This window comes from Mycteria americana, chromosome 11, assembly GCF_035582795.1.
Source record: "Mycteria americana isolate JAX WOST 10 ecotype Jacksonville Zoo and Gardens chromosome 11, USCA_MyAme_1.0, whole genome shotgun sequence".
Classification (NCBI taxonomy): Eukaryota; Metazoa; Chordata; class Aves; order Ciconiiformes; family Ciconiidae; genus Mycteria; species Mycteria americana.
The window spans coordinates 4209564-4227346 of NC_134375.1; the positions used below are offsets into that span (position 1 = coordinate 4209564).

The 17783-nt window shown below is 39.0% G+C and overlaps 1 protein-coding gene across 2 annotated transcripts in view; it reads right to left on the reverse strand.

The window, feature by feature from the left end:
- The window catches only part of ATG7 (autophagy related 7), a 130270-nt gene that overhangs the window by 3793 nt on the left and 108694 nt on the right, over positions 1 to 17783 (reverse strand). The window contains exons 20-22 of one of the 2 annotated variants that reach the window (XR_012777418.1): positions 10515 to 11040; positions 1022 to 1233; positions 274 to 369 (exon numbers count right to left, since the gene is read on the reverse strand). Coding sequence is in view for 1 of the 2 variants with exons in the window: in XM_075513825.1 (XP_075369940.1) it covers positions 11008 to 11040 (33 nt within the window). In the remaining variant the exon portion in view is untranslated. Of the gene's footprint in view, positions 1 to 273; positions 370 to 1021; positions 1234 to 2557; positions 11041 to 17783 lie in introns of those variants that run through there. The other variant, XM_075513825.1, reaches the window with a different exon arrangement.

The window sequence follows — 17783 nt, forward strand, 5'->3', positions numbered from 1 at the left end:
AAAGTTTAACTGGGGAAAACAGCGAAAACTCACTGTGAAAGTTTAGTAAAACACAGAAATGTCACTAACACCACTATATAGTCCAACAAATTGCAGGTCATGGCAACTTATTTACACCTTGTACTTGGTTCATGAACAGTTCTCTGTATTTCACTCAGGAAATGGACAAAAAAAGGTTTTCTCCTCTGGAGTACATTTATAATACATGGTCAGAACTAATCAAAAAATGTTTGTTAATGAAGAAAATTAAAAAAAAACAAGTCCAATTCTTACTTGCTTCTTGCTTCTTAACATTTCTGTTCCATTACCAAAGTCAAGGCACGCCTTCCTTTTGCAAATGAATCCAAAACTTTGCATGGCAGTGCAGGCCTTGGAGAAGAGAACCGATGTTATTTCTAGCCTGGATGGCTAAGTTATATTACCCTGATTTCCAACTGTGCTAACAACCCAAGCTTAAGGTGGGTTTGAAACCCTTTGGGAGTAGCATGCATTGACTGTGAAACAGTTAAGCTTCTAGCAGTCAGATTGGTAACAAACAACACAAGCCTCAAAACCAGAAACTCATTTTTAAAAAGTGCACTCAACTAACTTTTTCCTTTTCTGTGTTTCTCTTCCACAAGAATAACAAAGCTCTTTTGTGACTCCTCACTATTCCAGCTGATTTGTTACACAAAACCTAATGCTCATCCTGGTAAGCATATTTTCCAGTACGTACATGCAAGAAAGAGCAAAACCGAAACAGCAAGCATTTAAAAGTTAACAACAGATTTATTTAATCCTCTTTTACACACATAAAGTTTTTAAAATACATGCTTAATGTAAGATTGTCTTTACATTTGAAATCAGACTCCTTTCAGAATTCCGAAACTCGGTTAAGACATCATCAAAGTCTGGCTTAGAGCATCCAAAGTTGGGCATCCAAAAATTGAGGCAAATGAATTTCACTAACCACTTCTGACCTCCTTGTCCCAACTGACTAAATTAAAAGGCATTAGTAGCCAGTGTTAGAGATGAGATATACCTGTATCATCTCCAATACGTATACTACTCTTGCCTAGCTGACTCAAGCGATTGGTCTTGCTGCCCTAGGCACTGACTCAGCAGAAGAGGCTCTACCAAACAAAGCTCAGACAAGGGCGGGGAGGCAGAGACGAGATGACTTTCTTTGGCTTCACTGGATGTCTGTGGTACAGCCCATGTGTTCTGCCTCAGTCCATCTTCCCATGTCTATGGCTATTATGGAGAGGACAAAGTTGCCTTAAATAAGCAGTGTTTTTAAAAATCACAATAATTAATTACATTAATCTCCAAACTGTGAAAGCTGGAACATAACATTTTGGCTTAGAAAATTTCTGAAGCCACAATCACCTATTACTATAGCCACAAAATAACTTACAAACAGTAGTTTGGTCATATTCTGAAACGCCGTTCTGCTGCATGTCCTCGTGGCATGAGCGTCAGCCCCCTCCTGACACTCAAGTGACATTTAAATCACATTCTTTTCCAGCATCTCAGATCAACAGGTAGGTTGTTATTCTCTGTTCCTAGCTGATTTTTAAGCATTGCATATATTGAAGTTATCTGTCAGAATCCCTTAATGGCATTTCCAAATCCTAACAACAGGAAGCTAAATTAAGTAACAGATACTATCATTGTTTAGAAATGAGGCTAGAATATCTCCAGCAACAGGCAAACGCTGTACACGCACCAGCTGACTTGCTCCTCGTTCCTGCCTCGCAAATCAGTGTGGTGACAAAGCAGCCTGTCTTAGGTTTGTAATATTTGACTGCTAAACACTACTGAATTCCTATTCAACAAAATATAGTTAGCAAGTAGTTGAAATTTCTTACCCCAGCATTTGTGAGCGCGCTAGTCACATAAGCGTATGGGGCCGTCGGTGAGAATGATCTAGCTACGGGCTACACGCACCAGCTGCTGCCCTGCAGGGCTCACGGGGCAGAATGTGTATAGCTCGCTCACTCCGAGCTGTGCCCTCGAGACAACCACAAATGCTGCCTGCCTGCATGCAAGGGACATACAATAGTAACCATTTCAATTAGGGGGAAATTGTCTTTCTATCTGTGTGACCAAATAATTGTAATGTTATTACATGTATACCATCTATCATCTCAAAGCATTCCCAACTTAGTACCTATAACAATATACAACTATTGCTCATATAGACATTGGGTGGAACTTGAGTAAGAGTTTTTCATTAAAAGCATGCATGACCCCTGCACAAGGGTAATTTAGAAAATGAAGGATCCAAAGGAAGCTGAACAGCAACTTTAGGAAGGTAGAATGAAATGAAAGAAAGAAAAGAAAGAAAAGAAAAGAAAGAAAGAAGGAAAGAAAAGAAAGAAAAAGAAAGAAAGAAAAGAAAGAAAGAAAGAAAAGAAAGAAAAAGAAAGAAAGAAAAGAAAGAAAGAAAAAGAAAGAAAGAAAAGAAAGAAAGAAAAAGAAAGAAAGAAAAGAAAGAAAGAAAAAGAAAGAAAGAAAAGAAAGAAAGAAAAAGAAAGAAAGAAAAGAAAGAAAGAAAAGAAAGAAAGAAAAAGAAAGAAAGAAAATAAATTATTAGAAAGAAAACAAAACCAGATACAGAACCTTTTTTTAGGACTTTGCTTTAGTGTGTCATCTGAAAAATAACTTTAATTACATGGTTCTTAATAGTGCCAAAGTTTGACATGGATTGACATAATTGGAAGAACGACCGTTACCTATGGTAGTCACCGATACCACCTCCCTGGATTTCTTTGAGTTCTCCTTTAAAGTGCAACCACAATGGCACTGCCTGCTCAGCGAGAACCCAGACAATCAACGCACAACCAAAAGGACACATCTGAAGTCTCTGCTGCACTCACGTCTAGAGAGTCCCAAAACTGCTACTGTTTAAACAACAGGACACTGCTCCTCTGCTCATGACAATACTAAATAAATGCAACGCTTCTGTAGCCTGTCCGTGAACACTACGAATAAATGACCTAGACAGACATCCAACTTGTCACGTTCCTTTGGCGACAAGAATTCCTGACATTGCTTTTAGCAGCAGTTCAAGAGCCAGCTCCTGCACTGCCATCACCGGGGGTTCTGCCCAAGAAGGCGCTGGGGCTGCAGCAGCTGCCCGTCCCCCGTACCGTGCCCACCTGCTGCAACCACTGCTCCTGCCGCCTCCCGAGACGCTCTGCAAAGACGCAGACCTTGCTCCGGCTCCTCCTGTTTCAACCAGGTATTTACAGAGCATTATCATGGAAAAGTATCACTTGCAGGAAAGGAAGCACTGAAATCTACCAAGAACCTCCTGCGGTGCAAATACACACTACTGAGAGCAGCAAGGGAGATCCATGAAAACTGCCCAGTAGTATGAAAACACATTTTTTTTTTGTCTGCATTGCTTCCAAAATAATAATGGAAAATTATGCAAAAACATTGCCCACTGCCCCTCCCAATCAGGAGTGAATTAAGAATGCTTTGTAACAACAGAACCTCTGTAAGACCTAATTACAATTACTTCATTCATAAATAGCTTGTGCAGAAACGCGGATCTCCTGTTTTAAGTAAACTTCAATATTGGCGATTTCAACGATTCAAGAGGATAAAACACATGCAGTGTGCTTACGCATAATGGCAAGGCTGCCTTAGATAATTAAGACCCCTCATCCCCTCCCCTTCACAAAAAAAACCCAAAACAAAGCTGCAAGTACTAAAAGAAAAACCAACAGTCCCTATTTAGGAAACAAGCAATTCAAACAAGAGTTGCCAGTGATGTCATTTCATTTATACGTTGCCTGAGTCACAGGTTCCTGAGGAAGTGGTAACACCTACAGAATTGCTGTATAAAAGTCAGACTTTGAAGCATGAAATGAAAATAAAGACACTTAAGACAAAGCAAAACCCCCAAGCACAATCATACCGACTTTATAGATTTCCTCGCCTCTTACACCAATTTGAAAGAAGTCTGTCACTAGAAATTAATTTGCTTGTTCATCCACATCCCTCCCTTACCAGTGAGGCACCGAGCACTGGGAGTGGGGAGGAGATATTCATGGGGAGAGAAAAAAAAAGGGGTTGGGGGGAGGGACAGGGACGGACAGACGGACACAACATGCCAATTTACTAGCTGTCAAAAACTAGATGCATTCAGAATGGGCCAGACTTGGAACCTCCACGGCCCTTACCTTTCCTCCAAGCCTACTGACACGATGTGGAAACCCTTTCAGCAGCATTTCTCCACGCAGTTTTAGCCCATAGTGGTTTTGATTTAGCAAGTAAAATCATTCCAGAAACGAGACGCCAGCTTGCATTTCAAATGCGCGGGACTCCCGCAGCACTGCCTCGCAGGGATGCATCAACTGCAGTTTCTTAGGAGGGTGCACGCATTAGACCAAAAGAGACATTCAGGAAAACACTACTGACCTCCATAAGAATGAAACCAGCATAATGTCTCCCTTTTCTTATTTAGGTAGTGCATAAGAGTATTTCACTAACAAATCGAACAATGGATCATTCTGCTGAGATCTTACAAAAAACAAATGTCTGGTGCCAAAAAGCAAACTGAAGTTACACATAAGCCTAAATTTCTGGATGCTCAAAGGCTACTGAAGCAGCAACCCACAGCCAAAGCCTCTAAGAACAGAAAGTAACTGTATGGGAAAGGAGAGAAGTTACAAAGAATGAATTTTAAAAATTGTGCTTTTGATTTGCAGCAGTACAACACTATATGTATGCTTCTGTCTTTTCCTGTTAGCTTACTAAAATATTTTGTTAAGAAGTAACCTGAAATTTTTAGCATTTAAAATGAACTGCACGTGTGCATGTGACCTTCAGTTCCAGAGGCAAAGTCCATTGTACTTTGTATCAATGCCCTATATAAACATCTATTCAAACAAGAAGAGGAAACAGGCATTTAAACTGCTAGGGTAGATGGAAAGACAGTGTGTACTCCATGCCAGCCAGGAAACATAACATGTTTGTTTTTAGAACTCCTAACTGCCCCTTTTTATCCCCAAGCCCAAGGAAGTGCCTGCAAGAAGCTACAATGGCAAGGGAGTATTGGCCTGATTAAACAGAAAGAAATCACGCTATTTCTTTTGCAAAGTTCAGACAAAAGACGAAGTTCAGATGGGTTCTGAAAATCTTTTCAGAGAATGTCCTAAATAATTCCACCAGATTTGGAAAAAATGCAATGGTTAAGTTGCAACAGGCAGGTAATATTGTCAATTATTGAGGGCAACAACTAGAACTGGAAATTGTAGATGGTTGGAGTACTCATCTGCATCCTTATTCCGGCGTGAGATCAGTTGCACTGGGAAATTAGGTGAAAAAAATTGCTGCCCTAAGATACAGGATACCTTAAGGTACTTAACATCATTGCTACTCGAGCTTATTGCTACTAATTCTTTTGGGAGTAGCTTCAGTTTCCCTTCCACAGTGCCAATTTCCTTGGCCAGGTTGAAATAATCCTCAAGTGACTCACTCAAAAGACTTCGCTACAACCTGGACAAAACACCAACCACCGGCTGGTGGAAGAATACGGATTGCTGAATTTCAGCTACTGTATTTAAGAAAAAAGTGGCTACAAATTAGCCCAAGCCACAGCCTATTTTGGTTAACACTACATGACTTCAAACAATAGTCAACAATACTTCAACAAAACAATGGGTTGGAGCAGCAGCCCCGCTTCATTGACCTGGGATAACTGAGATTGAAAACAATAGATATTCTTTGCCAAGTACATATATCCAATTTCCATACGTTTTACAGTTGAGGAATTAAACAAAAGTTTAAGAAAAAAAGCAGGGAGCGTTAACCTCTTTGTGTCAACCTAGGAGCAGCGCTCCCACGAAGCAAGGAGTCCTGCGGTCTGTCCTTTCGTCCATCGCTGCTCACTATGAAGAGTTCACTACGGCCAGTGGTAGTGCACCAAAGGGTATCAATAAAAGTAAAATGAGACTGAAAACACTGTCAACAAATCGTTAGGGTTTTTTATTTCAAAACCCGTCCAGTGCTGCACAAATAAGAAAATGAACTTTTTGAAAATGATGACAGTGGATAGCCGAAGTGATGGTAGACAGGGACAGCCCGTATTAATTTCAAACCTAAAGCATTACCTGTGTGGTGCCCCAGTATTTTTAAACACTGTTAGGGTTCTGGCGAAAGTCCAGGCAGCTGCAAGGGGAAGACAGCTGGAACTGAAATGGGACAGGTAAGTAGATTTTTCATAGCTTAGGAATTTACACATTGCCAGACTGGGACAGTCCAAAGTCCTTTCAGTGTGGTATTTCTGTCTTTTACAACAGTTAATCCAGGTGCTCTAAAAGAGAAAAGGTGCACAACACCCTCTCGAAGGAAAGCTTCATTTTGGCAGGATATGCATGAGCACATCATCTGCACTGAAAATTAAACAAAAAAAGAAGAAGAAAAGGAATTAATGAAGTAATGTCAAAAGATTCAGAAAAAAATGGTAACAGGCTTGGGACATCTTCCAGACTATGTTTCTTAGGAAGTCTGCTAAAGTTTAGCATGTTGCAAAAATTTCTTTAATGGCTCTCTTTGGAGTATAAAGGCTTATTTGTTTCTAAGGAAAGTATTGCATTATTATTAAAAAAAACCCCTAAAAAATGGGGTACAAAAATTTGGAAAAGTAGCAAGGAAAAATCCGACCATCTAGCTGTTCATGCTCTCTTCAGCTTTTGTGTATTCTCAATGCAAAGTTACAGCACAGCAAACCCTGAATCCATGGGCAGCATGAGAATGGCCGTTCGCACTGCTACAGCGCTGCAGAACAGCTGGCAGAATGACAAAAAAGGTTGACTATGTGTTAGCTTGCAACATATTTATTTTTGAAAGAATTTGAGCTATCCTTCCTATTCCCATAAGAACAGAGGGCTAGGACTCTCCTTGAACTCTGAAGATATGGTTATACTCCGAAGAGAAACTATCTAAAAATATCCTCACGGCTTCTGTCATGGCTCTCAATGATTCTGGAAGAAACAGGCAGAGTTGTTCCTGATCAACAGCACAAAAGCTGGTATCAGAAGCTTAGCGATCTTTTCACACATTACCGGCATTACTGAGAATCCTGCATAGCAAAGTCTGTTCTCGGTCACATCTCGGCAATCTCAGTGCTTTTATGACTTGGCTTGAAAAAGAGGAAGAAAGCTCAAAGGAAAGTCTGGAGCTGGGTGAACTCTTCACGGCCCAACACTGTCCCCGAGCAGTGCAGTGATGAAGCAGCTATTAGCAATTCCAGTTAGACTAGGTAACATACATTTAGAAGGAATTGGTTCAGAAAGAGGGAGAAACAAGTGCTATGATACGATTCTACAGTGCATACTGAAAAGTTCAGAAATACATAAAACCCATTTCAGTAAGAGTTTTCTATGAGAGCACAAGTGAGAAATTAAAAGAAAATGCTTATATATGGAAAAATTACTCAATTCTGCTAATACTTCTGTTGCATATATTTAAGGTGAGTAGCCAAATCTTACACAAAGAAAAAGAATTAGAAAGAACATTATACAGGAAGTGGAATATCAAAGATGACAAAAATGAAATTTCAGTTTATGTCACTGGACTTCTCTGAGGACACAATACCAAAGCCATGCAGAACACCAGGACGGGCAAAGTACTTTTCCAGGTTCAAGCTCAATGATTTTAAGGGCTGGAGCAATCACCACAGTTTCCTTTGATGTGCCAAAATAACTATTGTGCTACTGACTTCTACTGAAGCAGAATCTCCCTTTAGTTCTTGGCAGTCATCAGCTTCGTAGGAATAGAAATCCTATGGTTCTATTCCTTGGTGATTTTCTAGACCAACCTGTCTGGGCCATCGTGAACCTTTCTTCATGGATCTAAGCGTCATTTTCAAATTTGTGCCCTTTCTCCCTTGTAGAGCCCAATATTGAAGGCTTAAGACTCAAACTAGCTCCATGGAACAGATTGTCATGCGGGCTGAAGGCTGAGCCACCTACTGGCTACGGTTCTGCTGGCTTTAATGGCGCTAAGACAATTTACACGTGATATAAAGGTCATGCCCTAAGGGAAATTTATTCCCGATCGACAGACTATGACACAGGTAAAGAGGATTTAACAGCAGATTGTGAAAGGAAGGATGAGAGCAAGTGAGGGCTTTAAAGAAGAAAACTGTCATACAGAATCTCCAGTCCCTCACTTTCATGAATGTGGTGCTACTCCGTAACAAATTCTAGACTTCAGCCAGCAAGCACATTGAAGGGATGACACCAAAGAAAAATTCTAGTCTGTGGAAGTGTGAAAGCAAAACAGAGGCTATCATTCCATGCGTTTCCATAACGCCTAAGTACAAAAATGATGTCAACAGCTCTCCACTGAGATCTGTGGTCTTCTAACACTATTAGATGACTCCCCAGATGTGATATATAGCTGTCATAGTTGCTTTCTGTGAGATACGGTCCAACTCACACTGCCATATAATGCCATTACATTGCTGTAATTAGTTTAGGAACATGAGTAGGTTCCTCTGAGGCTGTTCATTCCTCTTGCCAACAAATTTGGTTTATCCCTGAAAAGTCATGGTAGCTGTTGGGTTCTACAACGAAAGTGTAAGTCTGGGCTCTTCACTGACGCCTAGGAGGTCACAGCAGCACAAATAAAATTTAAATCCTACCTCCTTAATGAAGAAAGGTCAAAGTTTAGCTTCTTCCATTAAACAGCAATAACTGGAGCTGAGGACTGTGCCAAAATCCTGCCATTAAGTGAATACAAGCCAGGAAATAAATGTGTTTATCTGTTAATAATATTTGAATGTGCATTCATTCATTTGCATGGATTCTCATGATTTCTCACTCAGTAAATGCAGCGAAACTGAGTAAAAGCAAAATAAGAACAATTCTGGTCTGCAAGGAGAAAGAAAACAACATTATAGTTAGACAACGGAAGTTATTCCAAGTCAAACTGAAGTGTTTCTGAACATCAGAGACATCTGGGAAGCATATGTACAGGAAACAGCTCAGCCTGAGAGAGTTGTATGTTACTGAAATTATAGAGGTAAGGAAACATTATATTAACCCTGAGTTTTGAACCTTTCGATCTTGTACACTTCTGCAGTTATATAGCTACTTTCAATGTAAAGCTACAATGTAACTTTAACAGGATAAGCAGAGTTTCAGATATTTAAAATAATTCTTAATGTTTATCAGATTTCAGAAAGATGTCTAGTTTTCAAGTTTTAGGTAACCAAAAACTGCAAAGCTACGTTTACACTCCACAGTCAGCAACTCCAAAAGATAAAAATACAGATCATTCCCTTTAAACTACCCCGGTACTGATTCATGATTCCGGATGGACTACAGGATGGCTAACAAAATGGAAGTCATTTGAGCTCGTAACTAATTATGTACATTAATGAACTGCTTTAAAATGGCACGGCATGTTATCAATCCTATTGTTCATTACCTGACCACCAAAATATCAGTTTCCTATGATTACTAGTCTTTCAAAAAATATATTTGATTCATATATATTTTTATATTACAATGGAGATAGCTAAACAAGACATTCCCTGAAGGCTACTTAAGAAATCACGTAAATGTAATGAATATGATAGTTAAAATAAATAGAAATAATAGCTATTTTAGACACTCGGCATGTTTCAATAAATCTTCTTTTATGATGGGAATATGGGAGCTGCAGATATCCTTGTTTTTAGACAGAACAACTTCTGATGTGGCATAAGAGAGAAGCTGTGAAATGATCTACACCAAATATTCAGAGCTTATGTTAAGGAAGGAACTAAAATAATTGCATTGACCAGCTAATTTTCATAATATAGATGGGAAATAAAGACTGTTTGGCAGATAAAGTGATTTGCATTTTTTCTGAGTGAGTTAGTCCATATCCCCATAATATAAAGCCATAAAAGGGATTTCAAATATACTTCTAAAACCTATTCCAAGATAAAAAACAATAGATTCACTTTAAATTTTGTAGTAATGTACAATATTTTACAAATCCATTTTTCTCAAGTTATCTTTTAAACTCAAGGATTCTCAAAGTACTGTTTGTGCTCAGCCATAATCTCTGAAGCCATTCCTGATGCTGCAAAAATTGAAAAATCCAACCGAAATGAAAATCAGAATTGCTCTTTTTTAACACCTGTTAAAGTACTGCATGACAGCATCCAAGAATAGCAAAGTTAGAGACCAATTTCTTATTTCAGTTAAGCGTTTCTCTACAAGTTTTGACTGAATCGGTGATCCTCCCCCAAAGGCAATTTTTACGACATAACAGAGCCTTCTCTAAACTTCAGGGGAGTCTAATGATGGTACCAACACACTTTGGTCTTTCCTGGGTAAATATAAGTCAAACCACTTTTTTTCCATAGCATGAAATTATGAGATCTTTACAGAGAATAACACGTCCATTGACACCGGCAAGAGCGATCATGCTATAACAAAGAAAAGGGAATCAATTGTACTATAAATATGAGGTGTGAAACAGCAAGCAACGTGGTGTAGGCAGTAGGTGTAGGTTCTTACCTACTCCTGCTCTCCTTTAAAGATGCAGTTTAACTCCCAATAGCAGAATATTCTCAATCTTAACAATAAATTCCAACTAAAGGGGCACAAATCTGGGAAAGATGAAAGAAGACATTTAGACATGCTGCTTGGACATGTCCATCGACAAGCAAAAATAAAAACTGGGACAAATAAAACACGAAAGTTTACTTAAGCAGCATATTTCATACGTAAGCTATATTTAGAAACTAAAAAAAAAAAGAAAAAGAAAAAAAAAGAAGACAAGGTTTAAACATAACCACATTGCTTTAGTTATTTACATAATAAAAATGAAAATGTGGAGAGTTATATCCATAACAGCCTGCTTTTAAGGTGAAGATAGTCAAAACGTGGATCCTGTTTGTTTGTATTTGTAGCAGTCAGAATGAGCAAGCAATCGTTAAGTTGTCACATCGCAGATACAAGGCAGCACTGCAGTCCAAAGTAGGTCATCCTCCACCTTCGGCAGCTCATTTCAGACTGTTTCATCATCACTCATGTCCCAGATCTGCAACGAAAAAGGAAGTGTAATTTTAGTTTGTGGACTTCAAATATGCTTTTAATATACCTTTATAAAATTAGTATTACTATTTAAAAGGAAGAATAAATAACATTTATGGACTGGCACCAATGGAGCTTTGCATAAAATTCAGTATTTTTCTCTTCTGTTAACAACATACACACCATTCCTTATTTGTAATTTGGGGGGTATTTTTTAACGCGTACTTTTCAGCATTTGTTCCTGAACTGGCAGTTTGGTTATTGTTATTTATTATCATTTACAGTAAGCTGTAAACCAAAACCCAGACATTTTGTTTTGGTTTGCTGACTCCTTGGCACATACTTAATCTGGATAATAACTTATAATAAATAGCACACTTTACTAAACACTGCAAAAAATTTTCAAGACATTCATGAAGAACTAACTGTTCTCCAAGACTGCATTTTGCACTCAAATATCAGATCTCATAAATAGAAGCACAGAGATGAAAAGTTATATGGAAATTTGTACTTTCCTATTGTTTAAAGAAATTTAAAAACTACACAGATTTTTTTCTGCGGTACAATATAATTGTCCTTTTGCTTTGCTACTTGCCCATGTTCAGTAAGCGTTTGCAGATTGGGGGGAAAAAAGTGAGTATTTTCCCAGAATGTCAAGGAATCTGGTATCCTTGTGAACACACTACGGTGAGTGTTAGAAAGTCACAGCAGCGGCCAGGGAGCAGAAGGCATGATCTGAGGAAAAATACAGAGACTGGCAAGCACAGCTCTTTAGTGGGGGTGGGGGAGAACATATTCCGAATATACGCTACAAGCTGCTTCTTCCAGAGAAACCTGGGTGCTCTTAAAAGGCTTTTTAAGATTTTTTGGAGGTTGAACTCATGGCAAATAGCCTCTTTGCACTTGGAAAGGCTTGCAGTAGCTTGGGATCAGGACTAACATGGGTACTCAGCTTTGAGTTGGATTTAATAATATCATAATATCAATTTTCTAATATATAAAACTTCATCTCCGACTTAGGGCATTTCAAGCTTGCCTAAATTAGCAGCAACACTGCTGGAGTCCCGGGACAAGTCTTTTTGATTACGAGACCAAGAATGCCACTTCCATGGCGTACAGCACTCAACCCTGAGCCCCTCGCTGCAAGTGACCTAACCAAAGGAGGAGCATCAGTCCTTTGTCCCTGCGGAAAACGGAATTCAGTTCATTTGTCCAAAACAAAATTGGTGTGTTGGCATAAAGCGGCCCACTAAGTTATTCTCTCATTTTACATCCTGACCACTAAAATATATCCAAAGAAATACGGAACGCAAACAGTTATTTAGACTGTAAGCTCCTCGGGGCACAAAGCAGTATTTTACATGTACACTGTGTCTAGTACAATGGGGCAGCGTTCACACTCGCGTTGTCTCACACACACGCATTGGCCTTAGACAAAAAAAAAAAATACAAAGAACCCCAGTTCTAGACAGGCAACGATGAATATTGACCTATAGCTTTAATAAAGCCCTTCAAGACAAAATGTAGTATTTCTGGAATTTGAAAACATTCCGAAAAAAGCTCTTCGAATCCAATCTCAGAAAACTATTACTCATATAAAATCAAACATTTCTATGCAGTGCTACAAGCTGTGTAAAATGAGAACTCTGAATGGCAAGATTTTCTTAATTCCTAGAAGCGTTGCAAAATGGTGGTGTAAATCCTTATGGAAAATACTGAAGGAACAGTTTGTTTACGAAAGGAAAAAAGAGTTTTCATCCTGCCCTAGATGAGCAGCTTGGAGCTTGCCAAGGCAAACACAAATGTCCAGCTCACCAGTCAGGGTCAAGGATGTGGAAAATAAATAAAAAACCCAAAATCTTTAAATAGAGTTTATGGTATGATTCAAGCTGGCAAAAAGCAAGAAATCCAAAGTTCAGACTGATAGCCCGTCTTTGTCGAGCCCACTCTCACTTTTGAAAACAAAGCCCAAAGATTGCAACCCCCCCAAACACACCTCTCTGTCAAAGCAGCACAATAAATACTTTTAAGAATACACGACGAGGTGATTCAAAGGCAAAAGTGAAAGAAGCCAACCGACAGCCCTAAAAAAGTCTTCCTTATCTACTAAACAGATATACCGGGAGCGTAGCCAGCTTCTCGGCTCTGTGCTTTCCCATCATCTGTTCTGATCTGAACAGCGCGGGTGAGCAGGCAAGTACGCTCTCCTTCTTGTTTGTTTGGTTTTACAGAGGAAGGCTGGTAAGGGTGCCAGTTACGTTAGTAATTTTGTGATACGAAAATACTTCCATCCAGGAACTGGCTCGCTGTTCCGTAATTCCTGTAAAGCTCGGAGAGCCTTTTTGCTTTACAGGTCTAACGTGCAATGCTTGCATTACTCTAGCACCCCATACAATACAACCAGCAGCTCCCACGGCACCGTAATTTCTTTTTCTTGAAACTGAAGGGAAGAAACCAGTTCCCCGTATTTGGCCTTAATAGTCGAGGACAGGCAACCCATAGAGGGCCTCAAGTAACTTGAAGACTGACAGTGCAAGCACATCGCACAGCCAGCAGCAGCGCCTACTAGGTAATTTAAGAAATACAGTATTGCTAACAGGAGGATGAAAGGGAAGCGAAGAGAAGGACAATTACATTTTCTCCTATCGGAAGCACACCTCTTTTCTAGGCCTTTTTAAGCATAAAAATATTTGCAAAAAGACTGAAACTGAGCTTCAGAGGTATTTAACCGCTATGCAAACATCCTGGATTGAGGAGAATTGTTTTTACACGTTTGAAAAGTATGCTGTTATTTTACTTCCAGAAGAACAGACAGTTTACGCTTCATCTGACTACCAGAGCAGTCGCAACAGCAGCACTGTGTGTTGCATCTTACTAAGGTTTATAAAGAACAAAGTAGTAGCACCTTAATAAATGACACGCAGAGGGGAGCGGAAAACATGAAACAAAAGGGGAAAATTCAATACAAAAATTAACAATTGCATGTTAACCTAAAGAAAACAAGCTACACGATACTGTGCAAAATAAGTTGTGTTAACTGTCAATACTGATAGCTAAATTATAAATACATCATAGGCTCTTAGTTAATAGCAGTACACCTTTTCATGAAAAGACATTTAAAATACATAGACTATGACTACGCAAACTTTGGTTATCACTTGAATGGAACTTTTAAGAGCAGAAAGCATAAAATATAGAAAGCCACGAAAGACAATGTCCAAAATGACCGTCACGCCAAGAATCTGCTATCTAAACCAAGCTGTGAATTTGGGGTTTGTTTGCACTTCTCTTCTGTCCTGCAGCACACCTGGGTGAGTCAAACCTAAACGCAGCTACAGGCAACGACAGGAGAAGTCATAAACCAGGAAGATAATAAACCAGCTGTCAAAACCAACCCGGTTTGTACAAATCTGGACAGATTATCTGAATGCACCTGTTTCTTCAAATATGTGCTTTTATATTCAAACTGCTTTGTAGAGGTTCTTAAATTTCAGCTGCAAATTATGTCTAGTCAGGATAAAAGAATTCCTGCACTTGTTTTCTTGAGATGACAAGTATTATTTTCTGACATAATAGGAAGAATGGGAAAAAAACCCCCTGTGTATTAACTGAACTGTTCTCAAGTTCCCAGCGACTGATTTTACCCGGTTCCAGATTGCATGTTCAATAACTCCTGCTGAACAGAGAGTTTGGCATTTCCTTCATACAACAGTAACACCTGGTACCTGAAACGTAACTTCCACGACAACGGTTCCACACCGGGTGTTCACCTACTGAATCAGGTAGGGGCTTTGCATCTTAGACTTAACATGTAATCCAAATAGATAACTACTGTTTATCTTAGAAATAAACTTGCAAGAATATAAATGTGCCCTTAGGGGATTCTTAGAAGTTTTTTGCCAGCATGGATCTAGCAGGATTTGCCACAAAAACGGCTACCTCATTAAGAGAGACAAAACAAACAAACAAACAACCCCCACAAATACTATTTTCTACACACAACTGAGATAAATTTACATACACATGTACCAAAACACCCTGCTTAGAAAAACCTGGAATAGTTTTATTGTGCAAACCACAGTGTTTACTATTTTATAAATGCTCCAAATACAGTGAAGAGTAAGTAAAGAGTAAAATTCTACAGGCAGAGGCAAGGGCTGAAAATAAGACATTACATCTATTAAGCAGCACAGCCCAGTATCACGTGAGAACATACAGCGTCCCAGATCAATTCAGGCTCATCCTAGCTTAGTCTTTGATTTAGAAATGAACGCCTACTCAGGAAATCTAAACAAATGAAAAGAAGAATACATTCAAGCGTATGTTTAGATTCGAAGCAACTAAATTATTTTATAGCTATAAAATGTAAGCTTTTTGATAGCTAATAGGTTAAACATGTTTTTGTTCCATGCTCTACCAGAGAGACAATACATTAGAACTTCTGGCAGCCTAAATCACGTTACAAAATCTGTGTGGTTGTGTGTCTAAATATACTTGTACTGGGAATGAACTAGCCATAGCAGGCTGCCTTAACGCTCCTCGTGTGACCTGTGCAGTATTCTTGGTCCACTGGCTGTATCTTTCAGGAATGGCAACAGAAATGAAATTGCAACTTGAAATTCATTAAATGCCTGCGAGTCCTAACATGCAACTTTTTCAGACTTCATGGTATAGACTGAGGGATAATTATAAAGTTCAGCACCCTCCTTTCATCTTGGATGCCTGATGCACAGTAAGCACTCCGCTTCATCTTACTGAAACCGAAAACACTTCAAGCATTTTGCATATTCAACAATTCCTTCCCATCCCCCTTTCCCACAGGAAAAAAAGCCGTAAATGAACACCAACACGAACAGTATTCGACACCAACGTGAGCACTTAGCTTTGTTCAGAATGTATATCCAGCTACGTGTCAGAGCCTGCATAGTGCACTCTACGGTAACGTATGCTCTTTGCTCTCTAAGAAACCAAGGTAATGCACTCAAACCAGGATCCACCCTTGCTCCCCGTGGCAAGAGCTTACCCTACAACGATCGCAGCGGCTGCCCCACAACAGCTGCTCATCCCGTCCACACCTAACCCTTCTTCCACAACAGATTTCTATTTCTGCAGCAAGATAGAGCTAATTCTTTTCAGAAGTGGCTGCTAACTTTCTGTAACTAAACCATAGCTAAAACCAGTTTTGGCTATAGTCTGAAGAATTCACTACAGACTATCAGATACTTCTTTTTTCAGTTGACACAGAAATTACGAACTTAAACACACACAAAAATAAATTAACCTAAAAAAAAAAAAAATCAAAGCCGAGGATTATAAAAACTGCATTTATTTCTTCAAGCTGCTTTATTTAAATAGCAGGTGGAGAAAATTGTGGATAATTTTTCCAGATCCCTGTACACAATGGTCCTACCCTAGCTAGCTAACACGGCTGAGAAATTCCTGGCATCCCTAGTACCTACACAAGTTCTTTTTTTCTGTCTCTGCCTTCACAGCCTTTCCTATCTGAATGGTTTACTATCTTGCAATAAAATTCAAGTCCATCAACTTTGTACTTTTCTTCAATGATGGTGTCCCTGACTGATGCTTGTTTTCCCTTTATAGCCTTTCCAAAATTCTGTATTTTTAGCCCATGACCACAGCTTAAAATCTAGGTCAAGGTCATGAGGCATTCTCATTTTGATCTCAACCAACAGCAACTATTATTCTTCGAGTTCCTCTTGCATGAAATTCTCTTGAATATATATATAAAATACCTCTCATGAGTGGCCCCACTTTTCATACAAACTGCAAACATTACCCCTCTCAAAATCACCCGACTGATTTCCGTCTTGCCAGCTGCAGTATGTTTAAGATTCCTGCCATCACCTTTCAGCATATCTCTTCTTTCTTCCGCTGCTGCTCTCCATTCTATCAAACTACAGGTGTCTTGAATTTGATTTTTCTGTCCCTTTTCTGTTTACTCAATTTTTGTATCCTTTTTATCCAGCACCGACTGTTCTAGGAGCTTGGGACAGAGGGATCACAGCCTTTTTCTGAAAATGTCCTCTTCCAAGATGGGCTTCACACTTGGTTTGACCTACCTACATTTGAGCTACTACTGCAACAGTTGGCCAATGCACAAATTCAGCAAGCGCCTTAGCACATGGGCTTAGTTGGCTCATACACTTGAAACCCGAGCATTTTCTAAATATCTTGTAGAACTGGCATCTGAAGATTCCAAATACTTTGAAATATATATTTAAGAAATAAACAGAAAAAGGCACGTAAACAGTACAGAAAGTATTTGTTTACAGTGTAAACTTTTAGCTAGAAAGCCTTTTTAACATCCCCTAATAAACATTCCAAACATACACAAATAGTAGCACTGGACAGTAATTAGTCCCTTTTGGTTTTATAGCCGTTTTCCGAGGTATTAATCAGATTATGATATGAAAACATTCATAAAAAGGATTTTTTTTTACATTACTAACAGTTAATGAAACAATACAATGAAAGAAACAAAAAAAATGCATGCTAGGGGTTCTTTGGTATAAGACTGCCTCAGACACATTTCCTTCCATTGTTTCTTGTTTTATGAGGAAAAAAAACAAAGCAGAGAAGCAAGCAAATACAGAACCAATTTCTCTTCCCCTCTAAAAGTGCTTTGGAGCTGAAAAGACCATTTTTCAGGGCATAGCACTTGAGTTGTTGGAATGACGTATACCTAAGAGCATAATTTCTACTATTAAGATAGTTTCTACTATTATTTTC